General features: G+C 33.7%; 2 protein-coding genes across 2 annotated transcripts; both read left to right on the top strand.

The window, feature by feature from the left end:
- Window positions 1-2,730: 2,730 nt before the first annotated feature.
- Window positions 2,731-4,293, top strand: LOC101214756 (mitogen-activated protein kinase kinase kinase 17). The gene has a single exon (XM_004149663.3). It carries the CDS (start codon window positions 3,030-3,032, stop codon window positions 4,065-4,067), a length of 1,038 nt encoding a protein of 345 aa, XP_004149711.1. The 5' UTR covers window positions 2,731-3,029; the 3' UTR covers window positions 4,068-4,293.
- A 364-nt stretch (window positions 4,294-4,657) lies between these two features.
- On the top strand, window positions 4,658-16,357 carry LOC101211201 (DNA polymerase alpha catalytic subunit). The gene is made up of 31 exons (XM_011651019.2): window positions 4,658-5,938; window positions 6,323-6,493; window positions 6,608-6,691; window positions 6,800-6,874; window positions 7,103-7,167; window positions 7,390-7,480; window positions 7,563-7,751; window positions 8,251-8,414; window positions 8,539-8,653; window positions 9,478-9,657; window positions 9,730-9,843; window positions 10,648-10,767; window positions 10,866-11,183; window positions 11,297-11,389; window positions 11,780-11,898; window positions 11,988-12,060; window positions 12,230-12,286; window positions 12,399-12,491; window positions 13,072-13,194; window positions 13,277-13,374; window positions 13,548-13,593; window positions 13,947-14,060; window positions 14,138-14,221; window positions 14,372-14,485; window positions 14,594-14,683; window positions 14,778-14,854; window positions 14,994-15,210; window positions 15,459-15,512; window positions 15,600-15,719; window positions 15,810-15,884; window positions 16,001-16,357. Exons 1-31 carry the CDS (start codon window positions 4,775-4,777, stop codon window positions 16,145-16,147), a joined length of 4,644 nt encoding a protein of 1,547 aa, XP_011649321.1. The 5' UTR covers window positions 4,658-4,774; the 3' UTR covers window positions 16,148-16,357.
- The last annotated feature ends 2,354 nt before the right edge of the window (window positions 16,358-18,711 follow it).

The raw sequence follows: 18,711 nt of genomic DNA on the forward strand, positions 1-18,711 counted from the left end.
CGTGGCTATATACATATATATATAAGTAAGAAAAACTATATCTCTAATAGTATTTGAGATCATTTTTTGGGTGAAACCAAAAGCAAAAGTCTTGAGCTTATACCTAAATAACGAACATTATTGATTATTATACAATCGTTGAGACATCTAAATTCTAAAGGATCAATGTATACCTAACAAGTAGTATCAAAGGCATATACCTTTAACTTAGGGTGTCAACAATAAATTTTTCAAGAACAAATAAACTAACGAAACTCAATGATATAATCATAATGAATCCTCGTATTTGAGTTTTGAGAAAAGTGGTGTCTTCTATTGAGCAATTGAACCTGATTAAAATCTAAAATCCGTAAAATATTGTATTTTATATAGATGACTATTTAAGAGAGATTCAGTGAAAGAATGGTTAGGAATTGAACGTGGAAAAATATCTTTAAAGTACGTAGATTCATGAATTAAGGTTATATATATACACAGACAAAGTTGATAATATCGTATCATCGTCTAAAGGTATGTAGAAGGGTCATTCTATATCAAGTCCGGGTGAAGATGATAAAAGAAGTATGAAGTATGAGGATATGAAAAGGAAATGAAGGTGGGAAAAATTGAGAAGGGATTGGTTTGTTGGTAGATTGTTTATAAAGAAAGGAATAAAAAGGCTAAAAAATCAGTGGGCAGTGATAATCTCTTTAGCTCTCTTTTCTTGGAAACATGGACTCTGAATTTCTGAATAAATGCCTTTTCAATATCTTATATTATATGTTTATCCTAATTCCTTACTATCTTATACAAAAAAAAGTCTACATTTTCTAGAAAAATGTTTCCTATTTTATCATTGGATTACATAAATTTTGCCAACATATTTGCTCACATTAGGGTCCAACTAGTTGAGGTTTATATATATATATTTGGTATACTTGATTTGATATCTAATGACTTCTACGTCTCCTACAATTTAATAACGTCATTGTTCTTACAAATCAATATACATGACAAATGTGGATGGTTCTTGTTTGGGATCTCCCTTATATAAATGTAGTAATATTAGTTTATTTATGATATAGATTTTCAAGCTATATTTTAATGGTTTGTTTTCCTACCATGATTGATTTGATTTTTTTTTATATAAAGAAATTGATTTAGATTAGTTTAATATTTAATCTAATAACCTTAATTTGATGATCGACTTATAGTTAATCAATTTCATATTTTATTTATTTCTTTGAATAAATAAAGACTCATATGATCTTCACGTGACAACAATAGAAAATTTGTAATGAAAAATAAATTTTTATTGTCTATTTTTTTATTTAAATGTAATTTTGAAGGGAAATTATTGTATTTTCACATTGTTTTTGTATTGTAAATTAATTTTATTTTACAATTAATCTACAATTTGTGTGTTTTGTAAATTATAATTGTTTGAAGGGAAATAATATGTATTATTGTAAATTCAAATATACATATAGCCTCGTCAATATCATATGTCCAAAAGCACTGATTTTCACAAACATTAACTTTCAAGGGCACATAGTGTTTAAAAAGTTTGTTTTTATTGATGTAAAAAAAAAAAAAAAGTTTCCAATTCATACATCTACAGATGTAGTTGAGGAAAAATCAATCTCAACCGAGCACTGAATTCAAATTGGAAAATCGTTCTACGTCAACCAACAAGTTACAAGAACGTCAAATATGTCGAATGATTTGGATCACACATGATCATGCTTTCAAAGCTAAAAATATCGTATGTCATGTATTTTACAACGGACAACACCTCCTCCTCATCTACCAACAATCAAACCATTGCCATGTTGTACGTGAGTCCACCACCAAAGGTAGTTGCATTGTCGAACTTACATTTCAAATTCTGATCGACATTGACTAAACCTCAATAACAATACATGAAAACAAAACGCATAGATGCATATGTACATCTTCAAAACAAATGAATTCTCATCTCATACATGTTTTCAAGCACTTAGAAAATCAATCTACACGTTGTTTTCTCTTACTCCGCGTGTGTGTTTTATAGTGTGATATTCAAATATACGAGGAAGACTCGTGCAATTAATTGAAACAAGTTAATAAATAAATAAAACTAATAGGATAATCAAAAGTTCTCCAACAATTTTTGTAAGTAAGAAAAAATATCAAAATAATATTAATAAAAAAAAGTTTGAAAACAATTAGATAATAAAAAAATTAACTAAAGAGATAATTATCACTATAAATATAGTTTTAACTGTGGAAGGATTTTTTTTTAAATTTTGTATCTTTCAACTTTGTATATGTGATTGTGTTCATGTCATGCTCTATAGACAATTTTACTATATTTTGTCGTAAGATACATATAAGTGGGAGTTGAGTTAAGTTTATGTTGACATAAATTTTTATTTGTATGTTCAAATAATAACTATAAATTTGAGGTTTGATCAAATTTGAAAAAAATAGGATATACTAAAATATCCCAAATCACACTATCACGAAAGTGTAGATATTATATCCGATTTCAATAGAAAAATAAACGGAAAGATTAATCCAATTTTGGAGATAAAATAGGTTTGGAAATATCAAAATTAAAATTTAAAACAAATATAAAAATAAAAGAAATTCAAAATACATTTTCAGGAGAGAGAGAATATTAAAAGTATGAAAAGATTTAAGTAGAAGAAATATAATAAATAAAATTGGTAAATTGAATGATGAGAACTATCCTTAAAATCGCGAATTCAATGTAAATAATGAAAAATAAAATAAAATAAATAAAGAAGCCAAAAATCTCGGTTGAAGATCATGTGCCATAAATACTTCTGTTCAAATTCTTATTTCTTTCCATATAAAATCAACAGATCTTCGTCTTAACACTCCCGTTTCCTTTATGGAATTATTATTTTTTCACGATCTTTAATCTTTAAACTCTAAATTCCCATCTCAAAGTCTAAATTTCACCTTCTTCCCCAAGAAAATCAAAATCTCAAATCCCTTCTTCAATTCAACATCATTTAGATTCATCCTTAGTTTCATCATCAATGGAGTGGATTCGAGGGGATCAACTCGGCCGTGGCAATTTTGCTACAATCAATTTAGCAAAGTTAACTAAAGGGTTCGATCAGTTCCCGCCATTAATGGCGGTCAAATCCTCTGTTTCTTCTCTATCCTCTGTTTCATCACTCAAGAACGAGAAGCAAATTCTTGATCGAATTGGGGTTTGCCCACAGATTATCACTTGTTATGGCGATGGATTCAGTGTTGAAAAAGATGGGGATAAGTGTTATAATTTGTTCTTGGAGTATGCTAATGGCGGAAGTCTTGCGGATGCTTTGAGAATCCATGGCGGTGGGTTGTCGGAATTTGACGTTCGAAGGTATACGAGAGCCATTCTTTGTGGACTACAGCATGTTCATGGCAATGGGTTTGTTCATTGCGACTTAAAGCTTTCGAATGTGTTGATTTTCGGGAATGGTGAAGTTAAGATCGCGGATTTTGGGCTTGCTAAATCGGCTGGAAAATTTGCGGCAGTGGAAACAGAGGAGAGATTTGAGTGGAGAGGGACTCCGATGTATATGTCGCCGGAGATTGTAAACGACGGTGAGTATGAGTCGCCGTGTGATATTTGGGCGTTGGGTTGCGCCGTCGTCGAGATGGTGGTTGGAAAGCCGGCGTGGAGGGTTGGACCGGAAACGGATATGTTTGGCTTGATGATGAGGATTGGAGTCGGAGATGAAGTACCGGAGGTACCAGAGAATTTATCGGCGGAGGGGAAAGATTTTATCCGGCGGTGTTTTGTAAAGGATCCAAGTAAGAGATGGACGGCGGAGATACTTTTGAATCACCCATTCGTCGCCGGTGCCGGTGACACTGTTACATTGAAGGAAGTAGAATTGGCGACGGAATCACCAACGGGGCCTTTCGATTTCCCGGAATTCGTTTGTTCCGGGCAAGGTTCGGATGAGTGGAGTTTTTGTTCTTCCAGTTCGTCGCCAGAGGTGTTGAGTAGGGTCCGGCAGCTGATGACGGGGAAGCCTTTGGATTGGTCTGTCATGGATAGTTGGGTGACAGTTAGGTGATGGAGTTTTGGGGAGTAAAATTAGTTAATTAATTTGTTCAGAGAGGAAAGTATATAAATATATATATATATATTAATTTTGGTATGAGAAGCTGATAATGTTTTATTCCAAAGCTTCAGATTGTGAGACAGTTTTTGTAATTTTGTATATAATTATTAGTATAATGATAAATCATAGAGCAGATTGAGGTTGGGATTTTGTATAAAATTTTGCATTTTTTTTATAATTATTTTTTCCTAATCTCATCACACTTTGCTAATAAAATATAACAATTACTTTCTTGGTTCAAGTCTTTACTTATTTGAGAGAAAAAGTTCAACTTAATATAAATGAGCAAAATAGTTGAGGTCGACTTAATTTAAAATAATTTTAAAAATATTTTTGCTAAAATAAAAGTAACATAAATGTATTGTTAATTTGGTATCAATTTAGTTATTATACTAAAAATAAAATAAAAGTGAAACTTAAAAGAATAAAAAATAAAAAATTCAAAATGCATTTTAAGGAGAGAGAAAATATTAAAAGAATGAAAGATTTAAATAATAAAAGTTAGTAATATCGATATTTTTAGAAAATGGTATTTTAAAGGACATTAGACTCATTTTCCGCCGAAACACACAACTTCTTCCCGCCATCGCCGATACCCAAATTCATACCAAACAAATCCAAGCTAACACCACCGCCGTCCAGCTTCAATCTCTTCAGCTATGGCGGACGAACAGCCCTCAGCTTCTAATCGTCGGAGGAGCAGAGGATCTGAGGCTGCCGCCCGACTTACCGCTCTCGAACGTCTCAAAGCCATCCGCAGCGGTGGCCGTCGATCGGAAGCCGGTGGTTTCCAAGTGAAGTTGGAAAATCCTATCTACGATACGATTCCAGAGGATGAGTATGATGCTCTCGTTGCAAAGCGACGCGAGGAAGTCCGAGGGTTTATTGTTGATGACGACGGTCTTGGATATGGAGATGAAGGTGAGGAAGAGGATTGGTCGAAAGCTGGGGTTTGTTTTTCAGATGAGTCTGATGGTGAGCTGGACAAACCTAAGAAGAGGAAAGTGGTGAAGAAAGAGACGCAACCGAAGAAGCCCTCTTCTTCTTCTTTAACGGCGGCGGCAGCGATGATGGGGAAACAAAAGCTTTCTTCGATGTTTACTTCATCCATCTTCAGGAAAACGGGTAGAGACGATAAGGCTAAAGGATTGGGTTGTGATAGTATTGTGGATGATGTGATTGCTGAATTTGCTCCAGATGAGACTGATAGGGAGAGGCGTAGAAAGGGGCAAATTGGAGCTATACCGATTTTGAGGACTGTTACGTCTGTTCCTGCCGTGAAGTCCGAGGGATTCACTGCTCGGGGTCTTAATTTGACTGGTGAGTCTGACTTCATCAAGGATGCTGAAAATGGGAACTCGGAAACGACCAGGGTTGTTACAAACAGTGATTTGGAGTCTGTACGAGGTGGTGTGGAGGTCCAGGGAAATGGTGAAACTAAGGAATTTGATTCAAAGGACTTGAATTCTCAAATCAACTTGGATCCGGTTGAGCAATTACCTAATTCTTTGATCAAGGAAGATGTAAGTGGAGACACTATGCCAATTAAAGTTGAAACAAAGGCAGAACCGTTGGTGAAGAAGGAACCAGTGAGTACTTTGAATGCTAAGATTAGCAATGAAAGAGACCCAGCTTTGAGTGCTACTGCGGAATGGCAGGCAGTAAGGAGTGAAGGGAGTGGAAGTGTTAATTCTGCAGCAGAGATGGCTGAAGAGAAATCCGAATTTGATACCGACACTGACGGCTCTCTTCCTTTCTATATCGTTGATGCACATGAGGAGCTCTTCGGTGCAAATATGGGCACTGTATATCTATTTGGGAAGGTAGTACTAAGACCTTTTGTTTACATGTTTTTTTTTGTTTTTGAAAACGTATGGCTGGCTCAATATAGTTTTCACATTTCTTAAAGAACGTTTGTATTCTTATTTCTTAGTCAAGTTCTAAATGAAAATCAAGTTTTTTTTTTTTTTTTTTTTGTAGTTTTCAAAACATGGGTTAGTTAAATACTGAGTAGAAAGTGAATATCAAAACAAAGAAACTTACGGGTAGAGCTAATGTTTATAAGCTTAATCTCAAAAAACTACCAAATGGCTATTAAGGGGGCTAATTTATTGCCCTATCAATTTAAATATTTTGCATTTTAGCAGTAAACTTTTGAAGTCAATAGTAGTGAATGAATCCAGATGAAAAGAGTGCGTTGTAATTAGGTCAAAGCTGGGGATACGTTCCACAGTTGTTGTGTGGTGGTGAAAAATATGCAAAGATGCATATATGCCATTCCAAGTGCTTCTTTTCTCCATTCGGATGAGATGTTGGAGCTCCAGAAGGATGCTGAAGAGTCTCAGCTTTCTCCTGCAGACCTGCGTGCCAAATTGCAAGTAAGATTATCCACTCTTGTAACTTATGTTATGCTTGTCATCATCTGGCCTCTCTTATTGAGGCATCTTCTTTTATCTTGCTTCTGTTAATTTGTTTTTACTTTCTTCTTGTAGGAAGTGACTGCAGGATTAAAAAATGAAATGGCTAAGCAGTTGCTAGACCTCAATGTTTCAACATTTAGCATGACACCGGTTAAGGTTTGCTAATGAAACTTTGTTTATTTCATATAAATATTAATGTAGACCCAAATTTTATTATCTTTAAAAAACCAGTTTATTATGTATTCTTTTTAATTTTCATCACAGAGGAAATATGCATTTGAGCGTCAAGACATACCTGCAGGGGAGAATTATGTGATTAAGATTAATTACCCATTCAAGGTATGATACTTGACACACGAACGGTATTTGTAATTTGAGTTAAGATGTCAACATATCGGTTTTTTAGTACAACAAGATATTGTACACCAAAAATTTTAGATTTCGGAGGTTAAAGTTCTTAAAGGTGCCTTTAGAAGGCATCTCTTAGTTTTGATTTTCTTGTTTATTTATATATATTTATTATCACTGCGATTTGGAAATTACTGACGATGGTTAAACTTGTGGCAGCACCCCCCACTTCCCGCTGATCTAAAAGGAGAATTGTTCTGTGCTCTTTTAGGAACACATCGCAGGTATTAATATCTTTCAATGTTGGTGTTATCTTTCCTGTCATGTCTCTCATCTTTCTTTGTATTCTCCTTTTAGTTTTCTGCCTTCCTTTTAAGTGTCATGGCATTTATAATTTAAGCTATTTGTGCAATGGTAAAGTTTTTCTAAATTTCATTTCTGGTGAAGTTTTTCTATTTTCATTTCAGTATACTTCTTTAATGACATTAACATGTTGATACATACAGTGCCTTAGAGCTTCTCCTCATTAAAAGGAAAATTAAGGGCCCCTCCTGGTTGTCAATTTCAAAATTTTCTTCTCGTCCTGCTTCTCAACGAGTAAGATTACTTAATTCTATCATAATTTTTTAATATTTATACGTATAAAAGAGGCTAATTCTATGATGATATTCTTATGAAGGTGAGCTGGTGCAAGTTTGAGGTGATAGTTGACTCTCCAAAAGATGTGCAAACTTCAACGTCATCAAGCAAAAATTTGGAGATTCCTCCTATGATTGTCACTGCAATAAACATAAAGACCATCATTAATGAAAGGCAGAGTGTCAACGAAATTGTGTCTGCATCTGTCATATGCTGTCAAAGAGCAAAGGTCGATTATGAATGGCTTTCAGTGTTGTTGATTTTGATTTCATGTTTCTTCTGATGTGACAATCATTTTCTGTTCTGGTTGAAAATGCGAATTGGATTCACCAACATTCTTACAGGAATGTTGACCATCGATGGCTGTTAGATGCTTTAATGGTTATGCTATTGAATTTGATAAATGATATGAGTTACAATTACTATAGGCCTCAGAGGAATATGATCAACTTGATCGGAAGTATGCAACCATAGGCAGAACTGTTGAATTTTCTCAAATTTTTGATCATGTCAGAGTGAAAATTCTATTTGTTATGAATTGGGTACATGGAAGCATACAATCAAGTTTTATGGATGAATGAGACTTTGTAGGAATTATAAGGACTGCTCTATTGAAATAATAATTAGCATGTTTTACTCTCGTACGTATACAGAGATTTTAAGACGTGCAGAGAGATTATTTATCCTTATTAAATCTTACTCAAATTAACTACTGCGTGATATTGCAGATTGACGGTCCCATGTTGGCCACAGAATGGAAGAAGCCTGGTATGCTAAGGCATTTTACTGTCATCCGTAAGCTTGATGGAGGCATATTTCCTATGGGATTTGCTAAAGAGTCCACTGATAGAAATTCGAAGGCTGGATCAAATGTTCTGATCTGCGAGGGCAAGTGGGTTACTTATTAGTACTGCCTAAATATTATTCTGTTTCATGCAGAAGATTTCTCTTTTACTAGAAAAATTATATGTTAGTAGTGGTAGTATTAAGTTTTAACTAAAATGTTTCTCTTGCAGTGAAAGGGCCTTGTTGAATAGGTTAATGATCGAATTATTCAAATTGGATAGTGATGTGCTGGTTGGACACAATATCTCTGGGTTTGATTTAGATGTTCTTCTCCATCGAGCACAGGTAGAATTATCAAGAAATTAATATGAACAAAGTAATGAAAAATTTATTTATTATTGTTATTGTTATCATCTTTTTAGGAAACACTTTTTATTGACATTGTTTAAGTGACAACCATCTTTACATAGTTACAACCCTCTTGAGTAAATAAACGTCCCAAGCCCCCATAACTGACAATCCATCCCCTCCACCACACCTAGTGCTCACGCTTGCTGTCTACCTTAAAGAAATAGAAGCACCATAGAACTCTGGAAAACACTCCACACTCTGGATCACAGAAAATCGGTTTTTAATGCATCTGAATTCTCAAAAAGCTTCTATAACAAAACAAAAGCTAATAGCTTTTCTTTTTATTGCAATCTAGAGTTTTCTCTCTCGTTTTCTTTTATGAAATTTATGCACATAGTTTATTTTTCTTTTTAGAAATAATTGGAAAATAAAACAGCAAGTACAAAAATGAGTAATAACCCCCAGTAAAGACTGGTACGATTCAATTCAACATTTTGTTCGTTCGTAGTTTATTTTTCTTTTTTCCTTTCACTTAGTATAAACGTAGTTTTAACAGCTGACTTGTAGTAGTAAATGAAACTATTCAAAAAAGTGAGTGTTTCATCTGTCATTAAAACCCCCAAATTTTGCTCAAGTTGATGCCTCCCATTACTTATCCTATGTTATTAGCACATGTACTATTCATACAAAATAGTTTTGTCATACTGTTTCTTAGATGATCTCATGGAAGCTACTTCCTAGAAGTGGTTCCTTGTTGCCTTGCTGACTAAATGACTAGAAAGCAGTACAATTTTACTCAAGTTTTTCTATTATAACAGTTTTGCCGAGTACCAAGCAGCATGTGGTCCAAAATAGGCCGCCTTAAGCGGTCTGTAATGCCAAAACTTGGAAAGGGAGGGAACATTTTTGGGTCTGGAGCAAGTCCAGGACTCATGTCTTGCATTGCTGGTCGACTCTTATGTGATACGTACTTGTCTTCCCGTGACCTATTGAAGGAGGTACAGTATTTATGTTGGAAATATATTTGTGTTTATTTATTTGGGTTTTAAAGCTTACTTTTATTCTTTCAGATAAGTTATTCTTTGACAGAGCTAGCAAAAACTCAACTTAATAAGGACCGCAAGGAAGTCACTTCACATGAAATTCCAAAAATGTACCAGGCATCCGAGTCTCTCATGAACCTGGTGAGTAGAGGATTCGATATCCTGCAACTCGGCCTTAGAATCATCATAGTTATTACCAATTATTACAATTTGAATATAATAGTTGTAATAGCTATATTGTTTTGAATATAATATTTGTAATATTTGTGGTCTGCTGGCCTTCATGCTATTTTTATGAGGTTTTTGGGAGAGAAGAAACGACAGAATTATTAGGACTTGGGAAGCCTTGGGATGCTCGGGGTATTTGAGTTGGGAGGCAGAATTTGATTTTTTAGAGAGGTTTAAAGATCTAGGAAGGAGGTTTGGGAGGTGGCTTGGTTTAATGCCCCTTTGTGGGTGTCTATTTTGTAGTCTTATCTCGACATCATTTTGTTGGATTGAAGCCTCGTTTGTAGTTAATTAGGTCTCCTCCCCTCTTTTCCGGCTGTTTTATTTGTATGCCTACTCTATTTCCATTTTTTTTCTCAATGAAAACTTAATTTCTTGAAAGGAAAAAGAAAAGAAAAGAAAAACACACTTCTCTTTGGGCCTCCATGTTTATAATTGTTTGTAATTATCTTTTCGGTTTTATTTTTAACTGGAGTCCTTTGTTAGTTTACTTGCGCACCATTCGAAGGGTTGATTTTGTATCCTCCTTGATTTCTTTCATTTATCTTAATGAAAGTTTGATTTCTTACCCACAAAGAAAAAAAATTGAATCTTCAATTTTTGTTTCTCAAAATGTTTTAATATTTTAGATTGAATATGGTGACACTGTGCATGATGGTTTTGGATTTCATGTTTTATTTTAAAGTGCTTCATTCTCACGAGGTCTTGATATTTCAGATTGAATATGGTGAGACAGATGCATGGTTGTCATTGGAACTCATGTTTCATTTAAGTGTTCTTCCCCTTACTCGACAGTTAACTAATATCAGTGGTAACCTCTGGGGAAGAAGTCTACAGGTAACCCCTATAGGCATATTTCATTCCACAATTTGACCATGATGTTATAATGTAATGAGACTTTTACTAGTCTTAATTTGATGTATATACTTTTTCAGGGTGCTAGAGCCCAGAGAGTAGAGTATCTCTTACTTCATGCATTCCATGCCAAAAAATATATTGTCCCCGACAAGAATTCATCTTATGTGAAAGATAAAAAGATTGTAAAAAAGAGAACAAATCATGGATCTGAGGAAAAAAATGTTGATCAATTTGATTTGGATGATGGAAATGTAGAAGCTCCCAATACTGACAGTGGAAAGGGCAAAAAGGGACCCTCCTATTTAGGTGGGCTAGTCTTGGAGCCAAAGCGAGGTTTATATGATAAGTATGTATTGCTCCTGGACTTTAACAGTCTGTACCCTTCTATCATTCAGGTTAGTCTGTTGGTCCCATTAAATGTTCATCAACTTCTTCCAGTTGAATTTTAAACATGGATGCAGTGATAAAATTGTAATCCGTATGCCACACTTGTATCTTGATCATGCAGGAATATAATATTTGCTTTACCACTGTTGAAAGATCCCCAGATGGTGTTATTCCTCCTCTGCCATCTAGTAGAGTGACGGGAGTTCTTCCTGAGGTACAATCTTAATGCACGATGGAATAGAAACTAAATTTAATCAATAGTGATTCATTGGGCTATCATCTTCTTTGATGAAAGCATTTTTCATGAGAACTTCTGGACTCTTCCATGTGAAGATATAATAAATTGTTAATATGTATAGGACTTTCAATTGTATGCTAGACATGTCTGTCTTCATAAGGTTAACAGATCAAGCTCGGATACCTATATTATATCTCCTTTTGTCATTGTTTTAAATCACAAGAGTTCCTTTCGTGAATGGTTGGTTCATGTCAGGCGACATATGTCCATGGTTTACTAACTTGGTTTTGAGCAACATTCTTATATTTTTCCACTTCCCAGTAGAAAGAATAGGCAATGATGATACTCCTCTTCTTATTTCTACAGTTGCTTAAAAATCTGGTTCAGAGAAGAAGAATGGTGAAGTCATGGATGAAGAATGCCTCTGGTCTCAAGCTTCAGCAACTTGACATTCAGCAGCAGGCACTAAAGCTCACTGCAAACAGGTATTTTTCTCCTTATTTTTTTTCCATCTTTACTCCAGACTTGTTCTAATCATCCTTTTTTATTGTGCATTTACATGATCTGGTTGCAGTATGTATGGATGTCTAGGGTTTTCTAATTCAAGGTTTTATGCAAAACCACTAGCAGAGCTTATTACTTCACAGGTAAGGGAAAGGTTGCTTATGTTTCAGTTTGCGTGTTTGCCAATTATGTCAAAGACAGCACCCTCTTTTTATTTTTCAATAAAACGAAAAAATGACAAGTAAAAAGAAAGGAAACAAAAAAGAATCAGCAGAAACTTTCATTTACACTACCTATTTGCTTATTTTGCAGGGAAGAGAAATACTGCAGAGCACTGTTGATCTTGTCAAGAATAATCTAAGCCTAGAGGTCATAGTTGAACACTGAAACTCACAAGTTATATTTTCTGAACGCATGTGCATAATCTCAATGCACTACCGAGTCCACTTGTCTCATGAATAGAATATCTTTCACATGACAGGTAATTTATGGCGATACAGATTCAATAATGATTCACAGTGGACTGGATGATGTTGGCAAAGTAAAAGCAATTGCAGGAAAAGTTATACAAGAGGTAAGGTTGTGGATCTGATTGCATTTATCTCAAGTATTTTTGGTATTATTTATTTTGGAAATCTCATGATTTATTATCTAAACCTTAACCTTAACCTTAACCTACGGAACAGCTCTCTTGTTTAAGAATCACATTATTATATTATTGAAAATTGTGAAAGTTCTCAGTATTCATATACTCTTCTTACGTACACAAATTCATGGTAATAAAGTAAAGGGAACCTTAACCTTAACCTACTGAACAGATCTATTGTTTAAGAATCACATTATTATATTATTGAAAATTGTGAAAGTTCTCAGTATTCATATACTCTTCTTATGTACACAAATTTATGGTAATAAAGTAAAGGGAAAAAAGAAAAGGAAAAAAATTAACCCTTTAACCTTGTTTTGAAATTTCTATTGAAAAATGCTCGAAAATAGTTTGCAGGTCCATCTAAATTATTCATAATCTACTCAAATGCTTATATGTCACCACAAAAAACTAGTGTAGGACAACAGAACTTTTCCTTGGCAAGTATTTCCACTTATTTTCTCAAGTCTCATATGTGAGGTATTCTTGCATGTTTTTTCTTTTCCAGGTTAACAAAAAGTACAAGTGCTTAGAAATTGATCTCGATGGTTTGTACAAGAGAATGTTGCTTCTGAAGAAAAAGAAGTATGCTGCTGTAAAGTTGCAGTTTAAGGATGGAATGCCATACGAGGTAACTATGATGTATTACTCTTTGGATCTTATGTGGAAATAATTGGGAGATATAGCAATGTCAAAGTTGATTTTATATTCAGGTTATTGAGCGTAAGGGTCTTGATATGGTTCGGCGTGACTGGAGTTTATTGTCAAAGGAATTAGGTGATTTCTGCTTGAATCAAATATTGTCTGGAGGGTATGTTACATTGCGTGCTTGTTTTAGCTGCAGTATTTTTACCTTCATAGCTGCAGCTTTTAACAAATAAGTTTTTCTAAATAAAACTTATATGTTAAAAACTTTAGAAAAATTTGTTTGTTAAAAACTGAATTAAAATTTTCCTGATCATTAATCTTTTTTCATGCTTATAGGTCATGCGAGGATGTCGTTGAATCAATACATGACTCACTTATGAAGGTAAAAAACATGTACCTTTTCATGTTGACTTGTGAATACTTTGTTCTTTCACTATCAAGAAAGATGGAGGATGGGTTGATGCTCAGAATGTTCCTAAAGTTTAAATTGGGATGTGTGCTTAAAATGAAAATGATTGTCAGACAACTTTGCAAAATGTGGACATGTCAAATTGATGACAACTTGTCTCAACTTTCTTTCCACTTGTACTTCCCCTCCCGAACAACCTAAAAACAGATGAAAACAGTCACTGCTTCGAGAAAGGAAAAATAATAGAAAAACAAGCCTTTAGCACTCTGTAATTACTATTGTTTGTCGAGAATTACTTGGGACTTAACTGTGCAATTTTTTCACAGATCCAAGAGGATATGAGGAAAGGGCAAGTTGCACTTGAGAAATATATCATCACGAAGACATTGACTAAGCCACCTGAAGCATATCCTGATGCCAGAAACCAACCACATGTTCAAGTAAGAAAATCCATAAACCCCTGCTAAATTGTTTGATCAACCATTACATTTGTCTTGAAGATGTGTGGTCAATGTAGGTTGCACAAAGGTTAAAACAAATGGGTTATACTACTGGCTGTTCTGTTGGTGACACGATCCCATATATAATTTGCTGTGAGCAGGTTTGTGGAAGTGTTTTGATATTTATTCTGATATATAATTCTAGAACTGTGGTGGTGGTTATAACTTTGTGAAGAATACCGAAAGCTGGTAGAATATTATCAATGAGATCCTCTTTTCATTTTTTCTTCTTGCCCTGCTTTTCTGGTCAGGAGTCTACTTCTGGTGGTTCTACAGGCATTGCTCAGCGGGCTAGACATCCTGATGAATTGAAAAAAGAGGATGGAAAATGGATGATTGACATCGAATACTATCTTTCACAGCAGGTATTTTTCCCCTTCCTATTCTGTGGCATTTAATTGCTTTTGTAACAAATGATCATGATCTGTTGTTACTGTCATTCTAATGCTATGATGCTTTCAATATATTCACAGATTCACCCAGTGGTCTCTCGTCTATGTGCCTCAATTCAGGGCACCAGCCCAGAACGCTTGGCTGATTGTCTGGGGCTTGATTCATCAAAGGTATATACATCCCGACATCAGAAAAGAAATAATAATAATAAAGGTTCCCCAAGTTTCTAATATTATATTTGCACTGACATACTTTGTACTTCAGTTCCAAAACAGATCAATTGAAGTTTCCCGAAGTGATATCTCCACTTCCCTCCTGTGTTCTGTAAATGATGAAGAAAGGTAATGATTTAAACTACTAAGGTTCAAACCACTCCTTGCTTGTCAAACCTACACTTATTCTTCTCCAAAATTCTTGGGAACTTAAAAGTTTTATATGGATTTTAAAAGTTTAACGCTTCTTTTGGTCAACCACCTACAGGTATCAGGGATGCACACCGCTGACATTCACTTGCCCCAGCTGTTCTGGTACTTTTAATTGTCCTCCTATCTTTAGTTCCATATACAAATCTGCAGAAGGAAAGCAAGAAAGGCTAGTTGATGAACCTACAACCAAATTTTGGAATAATTTGCGTTGTCCAAAATGTCCCGACGAAGCTAATGCGGGTAGAATAACTCCTGGAATGATTGCCAACCAGGTATGTACGAGTAGCAATTTGATACCATTTTTTCCAAACAAACAATCAATCGTACTGCTCTTTCTAGAACATGCATATGTGGTTTTACAGCAAGAAGGCTCCTGAATTTATTTTGGATTGAATATGGTATTGCAATCCCTGTTAATGGGGTCCCAAAATTAGACATTGTCGTGTCCCTTGAGAAGACATTGTTCAATTTAGAAACTCAATATACTATTTTACAATATCACAAATTTTTAATGTCACAGGTGAAAAGGCAAGCAGATAGGTTCATTTCAATGTATTATAATGGCTTAATGATGGTAAACTCTATCTCCTAGAATTTTTTTGTGGGGCACATTGTACTGCTAGTGAAGTTTTGTAAATCTCACAAATCTTTTGGATATTAGTGTGATGATGAAACCTGCAAATATGCCACACGTGCCGTTAATCTTCGAGTTATGGGCGACTCTGAGAAAGGAACCATCTGCCCAAACTACCCCCACTGCAATGGGCATCTAGTAAGAAAGGTATTACATCATCCAACTTTGAAGCACTTTAGTCCTACATATTTTTATCTCTAAGTTACGATTCTAATCACGAATGTTCTTGTATATCAGTACACAGAAGCCGATTTGTACAAGCAGCTTTCATATTTTAGTCACATTTTGGATACTGAACGCTGTATGGAAAAGGTTGTTTGACTCTCTTCATTCGCTTCTTATATTCTTTAATTAGTTGAGACAATGTAGCCATTATCCACTTGCTAAGCTATGGATGGAGGCATTAATATGATGGTTTTTTGCTACAGTTGGAGGTTCATGCAAGGGTAACATTAGAGAAAGAAATGGCGAGTATTCGGCCAGTAGTCGAGTTAGCTGCAACGACAATTCAAAGCATTCGGGATCGGAGTGCATATGGCTGGGTGCAGTTGCAAAATTTTGTAGTAACATTTTGAGTTTGCACATATAACCGAGGTAGGCATGCTGAATATCCATTCATTTTACCTTCATTGTTTTCTCTTTACATTGTATGTAAATATTTGTCAAATGGATAGTTGCTTTGTTTTTCCTTTTTTCGTGAATCTAAATACTCGTAAGAAATCTACCAAACCCATCTCAAACATAGTCTTCAACATTGAAAAGTAATCTTGATTTTAGATAGCAAATCTCTATCGTAATCATAATTTCAATAACCATATTCAGTTCCAGTGATACAAACGCTCCCCCTAATTTCAACAAGATAAGTTTAGAAAAAATTTATGGCAATGCACATTGTTAATCTTCATAATCAATCTGCCATGCAAATGCCAAATAGAACGAAAATTTAGAGTGGAAAAATATTTACCTTGTTGGCTCTTAGGTTCTCTGTTGAGTTTCTATTTCATATCTTTACCTTAAATATTACACTTTTGCATTAAAGTTTGTGTTTAATTTTCAGATGATTAATTTTTTTTTATAGAAGAGTATGTCTGTTGTGCTAAGATCACTTTGCTAATTTAATCTTTATGTTTTCAAATGTTTTATTTTTATCTTGAGGTACTATTTGGTCTTTTTCAAGTTTCAAAATATACATTTTTTAAATACTTATTTAATGATTATTCAAATTTTCATTAACTTTTGGAAGTATTTTAAATGATATAATTGTTAAAAAGATTGACAAATATAACAAAATGTTACTATTTAACAATAATAGATTTTTATCAATATTGATAAGTAAGAATGTATTAGTGTTTATTGGTGCAAGACTGAATTTTTTCTTCATTTGTAAATAGTTAGGTTCAAATGAAAATTAAACTTACTACTTTATGATGAAAATGAAAACGTCATATAATAAAATTTAGAAACTAAGCGAGAATGGAACTTATACAATGTACTACTGAAAAAAATGGTAGAAATCATACTCTTCCTTTTCCAATAAAAAAAAATACAAATCATCAGACACAAATTTATTTCTTCTTAAAACAAGGAAGCAAAAATCAGAGCTTAATAAAAACATTGCCAAATTTAAAAACTTTTTAGTGTACAGAATGCAAACTATTTCACCAAAGTTGGCTGTAATTATTTACTATCTGTATAATCGATCGAGATATTAGAGCTTCGATTCCACCACTTTGCATAGTGTTGAATTAATAAAAGTTAAACTAAGCTATAATGAAGATTCATCAAAATTTGCAAAAGTTATCTATTCCAAACGAGCGAAAAGAAATGTGTTAAATTAAACTTAACAAATGGTTGTTTGATCTCGTTGTTATATCGCTTTCTTGTTTGTAAATTTCCACATTTGTTTCCCACAATGTTAATAATGCAATGATACATAAAAAATCCATAGGAAAAATCAAGAAAAACAAAATTTTAAAAAGAAAAAGAAAGATGTTGAATAGTATTGTCATTGTTGGTAATATAAATAAAAGAAAAAAGATACCATTTGAAGTTATCACTTCAAAGAAACAAAATAATCCAGTTGGTTGGGCCAAATGAAATTTCATATTAAACTAAAAGCATACCCATGTGGGATGGGGACAATTTGCCCTTTAGGTTTGGTTGCTTTTGGGAGATGTTCATTTCCATTTGTGGCTAACATTCTCCCTAACAAAATTCATGGACCCAACAAAATATACACACTTCACATTAATTATTGCTATTATAATATAACTAAACAAATCCAAATATTTACAAAATATCGTTGAATCGTAAAAGACTACCATAGTTTATCTTGGTCTATCATAAATAGATTGATTTTTTTAGAAATTTTGTTATTGAATGAATTGATGAATCCAAATTATGTAATTTGATAGGACAATTATTTTCGGACAAGAGCATGCCCTAGTTGTGCCCTTAGAACATAGACCCTAGAGGAGGACGAGGAGAAAGATGTAAAGTTGAAATAACCTTTTAACTTACTATTATTGAAACAGTTCTCTAACTTTTATCTGTTTGAAATTTAGTTTATTAGGTTAAAGGAAAAGTTATTCCAAAGTAACACGAGCAACCCAAAAATATTTATGTTTAATGTATATTACTTTTACGATTTTAAATATACACTTGAGCTCTAAGTCAAATATCAAAGGTTAAATCGAGATTGTTAGTGCCAAAATCTAGATAGGAAAGAATCTATCCTTCACCTTGTTGATTTTATGGAATTAATCTATATTTCATTAATTACTTAATAGAGATACAAGCCTATATATAACCATAGAGAAATACACTTAAGGAAATAATATCAAATAATATCTCCAGAATAATATCTCCTAAGAATAATATCTCCTAAGAATAATATCTCCTAAGAATAATCTAATTATATTAATACACCTAACAATTTATATCAAAATATATTTAGAGGGAGAAAAATAATAAGAAAGCTTTGATGTTTAAGTTGGGAGCTTTAGAATTTGAGAGTGAGATTAACTTACCCTTCTTAAAACTATAATGACGTATTTGTAAAAAAGGTCGACCTAGGTTATACTAAGAACGTACGTTGAATTTTCATGTTTTAAAATTTAAATTGATAAAATTAAAAGTT

This window comes from Cucumis sativus, chromosome 2 (assembly GCF_000004075.3).
Source record: "Cucumis sativus cultivar 9930 chromosome 2, Cucumber_9930_V3, whole genome shotgun sequence".
Taxonomy (NCBI): domain Eukaryota; kingdom Viridiplantae; phylum Streptophyta; class Magnoliopsida; order Cucurbitales; family Cucurbitaceae; genus Cucumis; species Cucumis sativus.

Excerpts from the sequence above, each read along its gene's own strand:
- LOC101214756 (XM_004149663.3), top strand. The coding sequence starts at position 3,030 with ATGGAGTGGATTCGAGGGGATCAACTCGGCCGTGGCAATTTTGCTACA.
- LOC101211201 (XM_011651019.2), top strand. The coding sequence starts at position 4,775 with ATGGCGGACGAACAGCCCTCAGCTTCTAATCGTCGGAGGAGCAGAGGA. Across the intron at positions 6,494-6,607 it reads ACCTGCGTGCCAAATTGCAA|GAAGTGACTGCAGGATTAAA; the intron begins GTAAGATTATCC and ends TTCTTCTTGTAG. Across the intron at positions 6,875-7,102 it reads AGATTAATTACCCATTCAAG|CACCCCCCACTTCCCGCTGA; the intron begins GTATGATACTTG and ends AACTTGTGGCAG.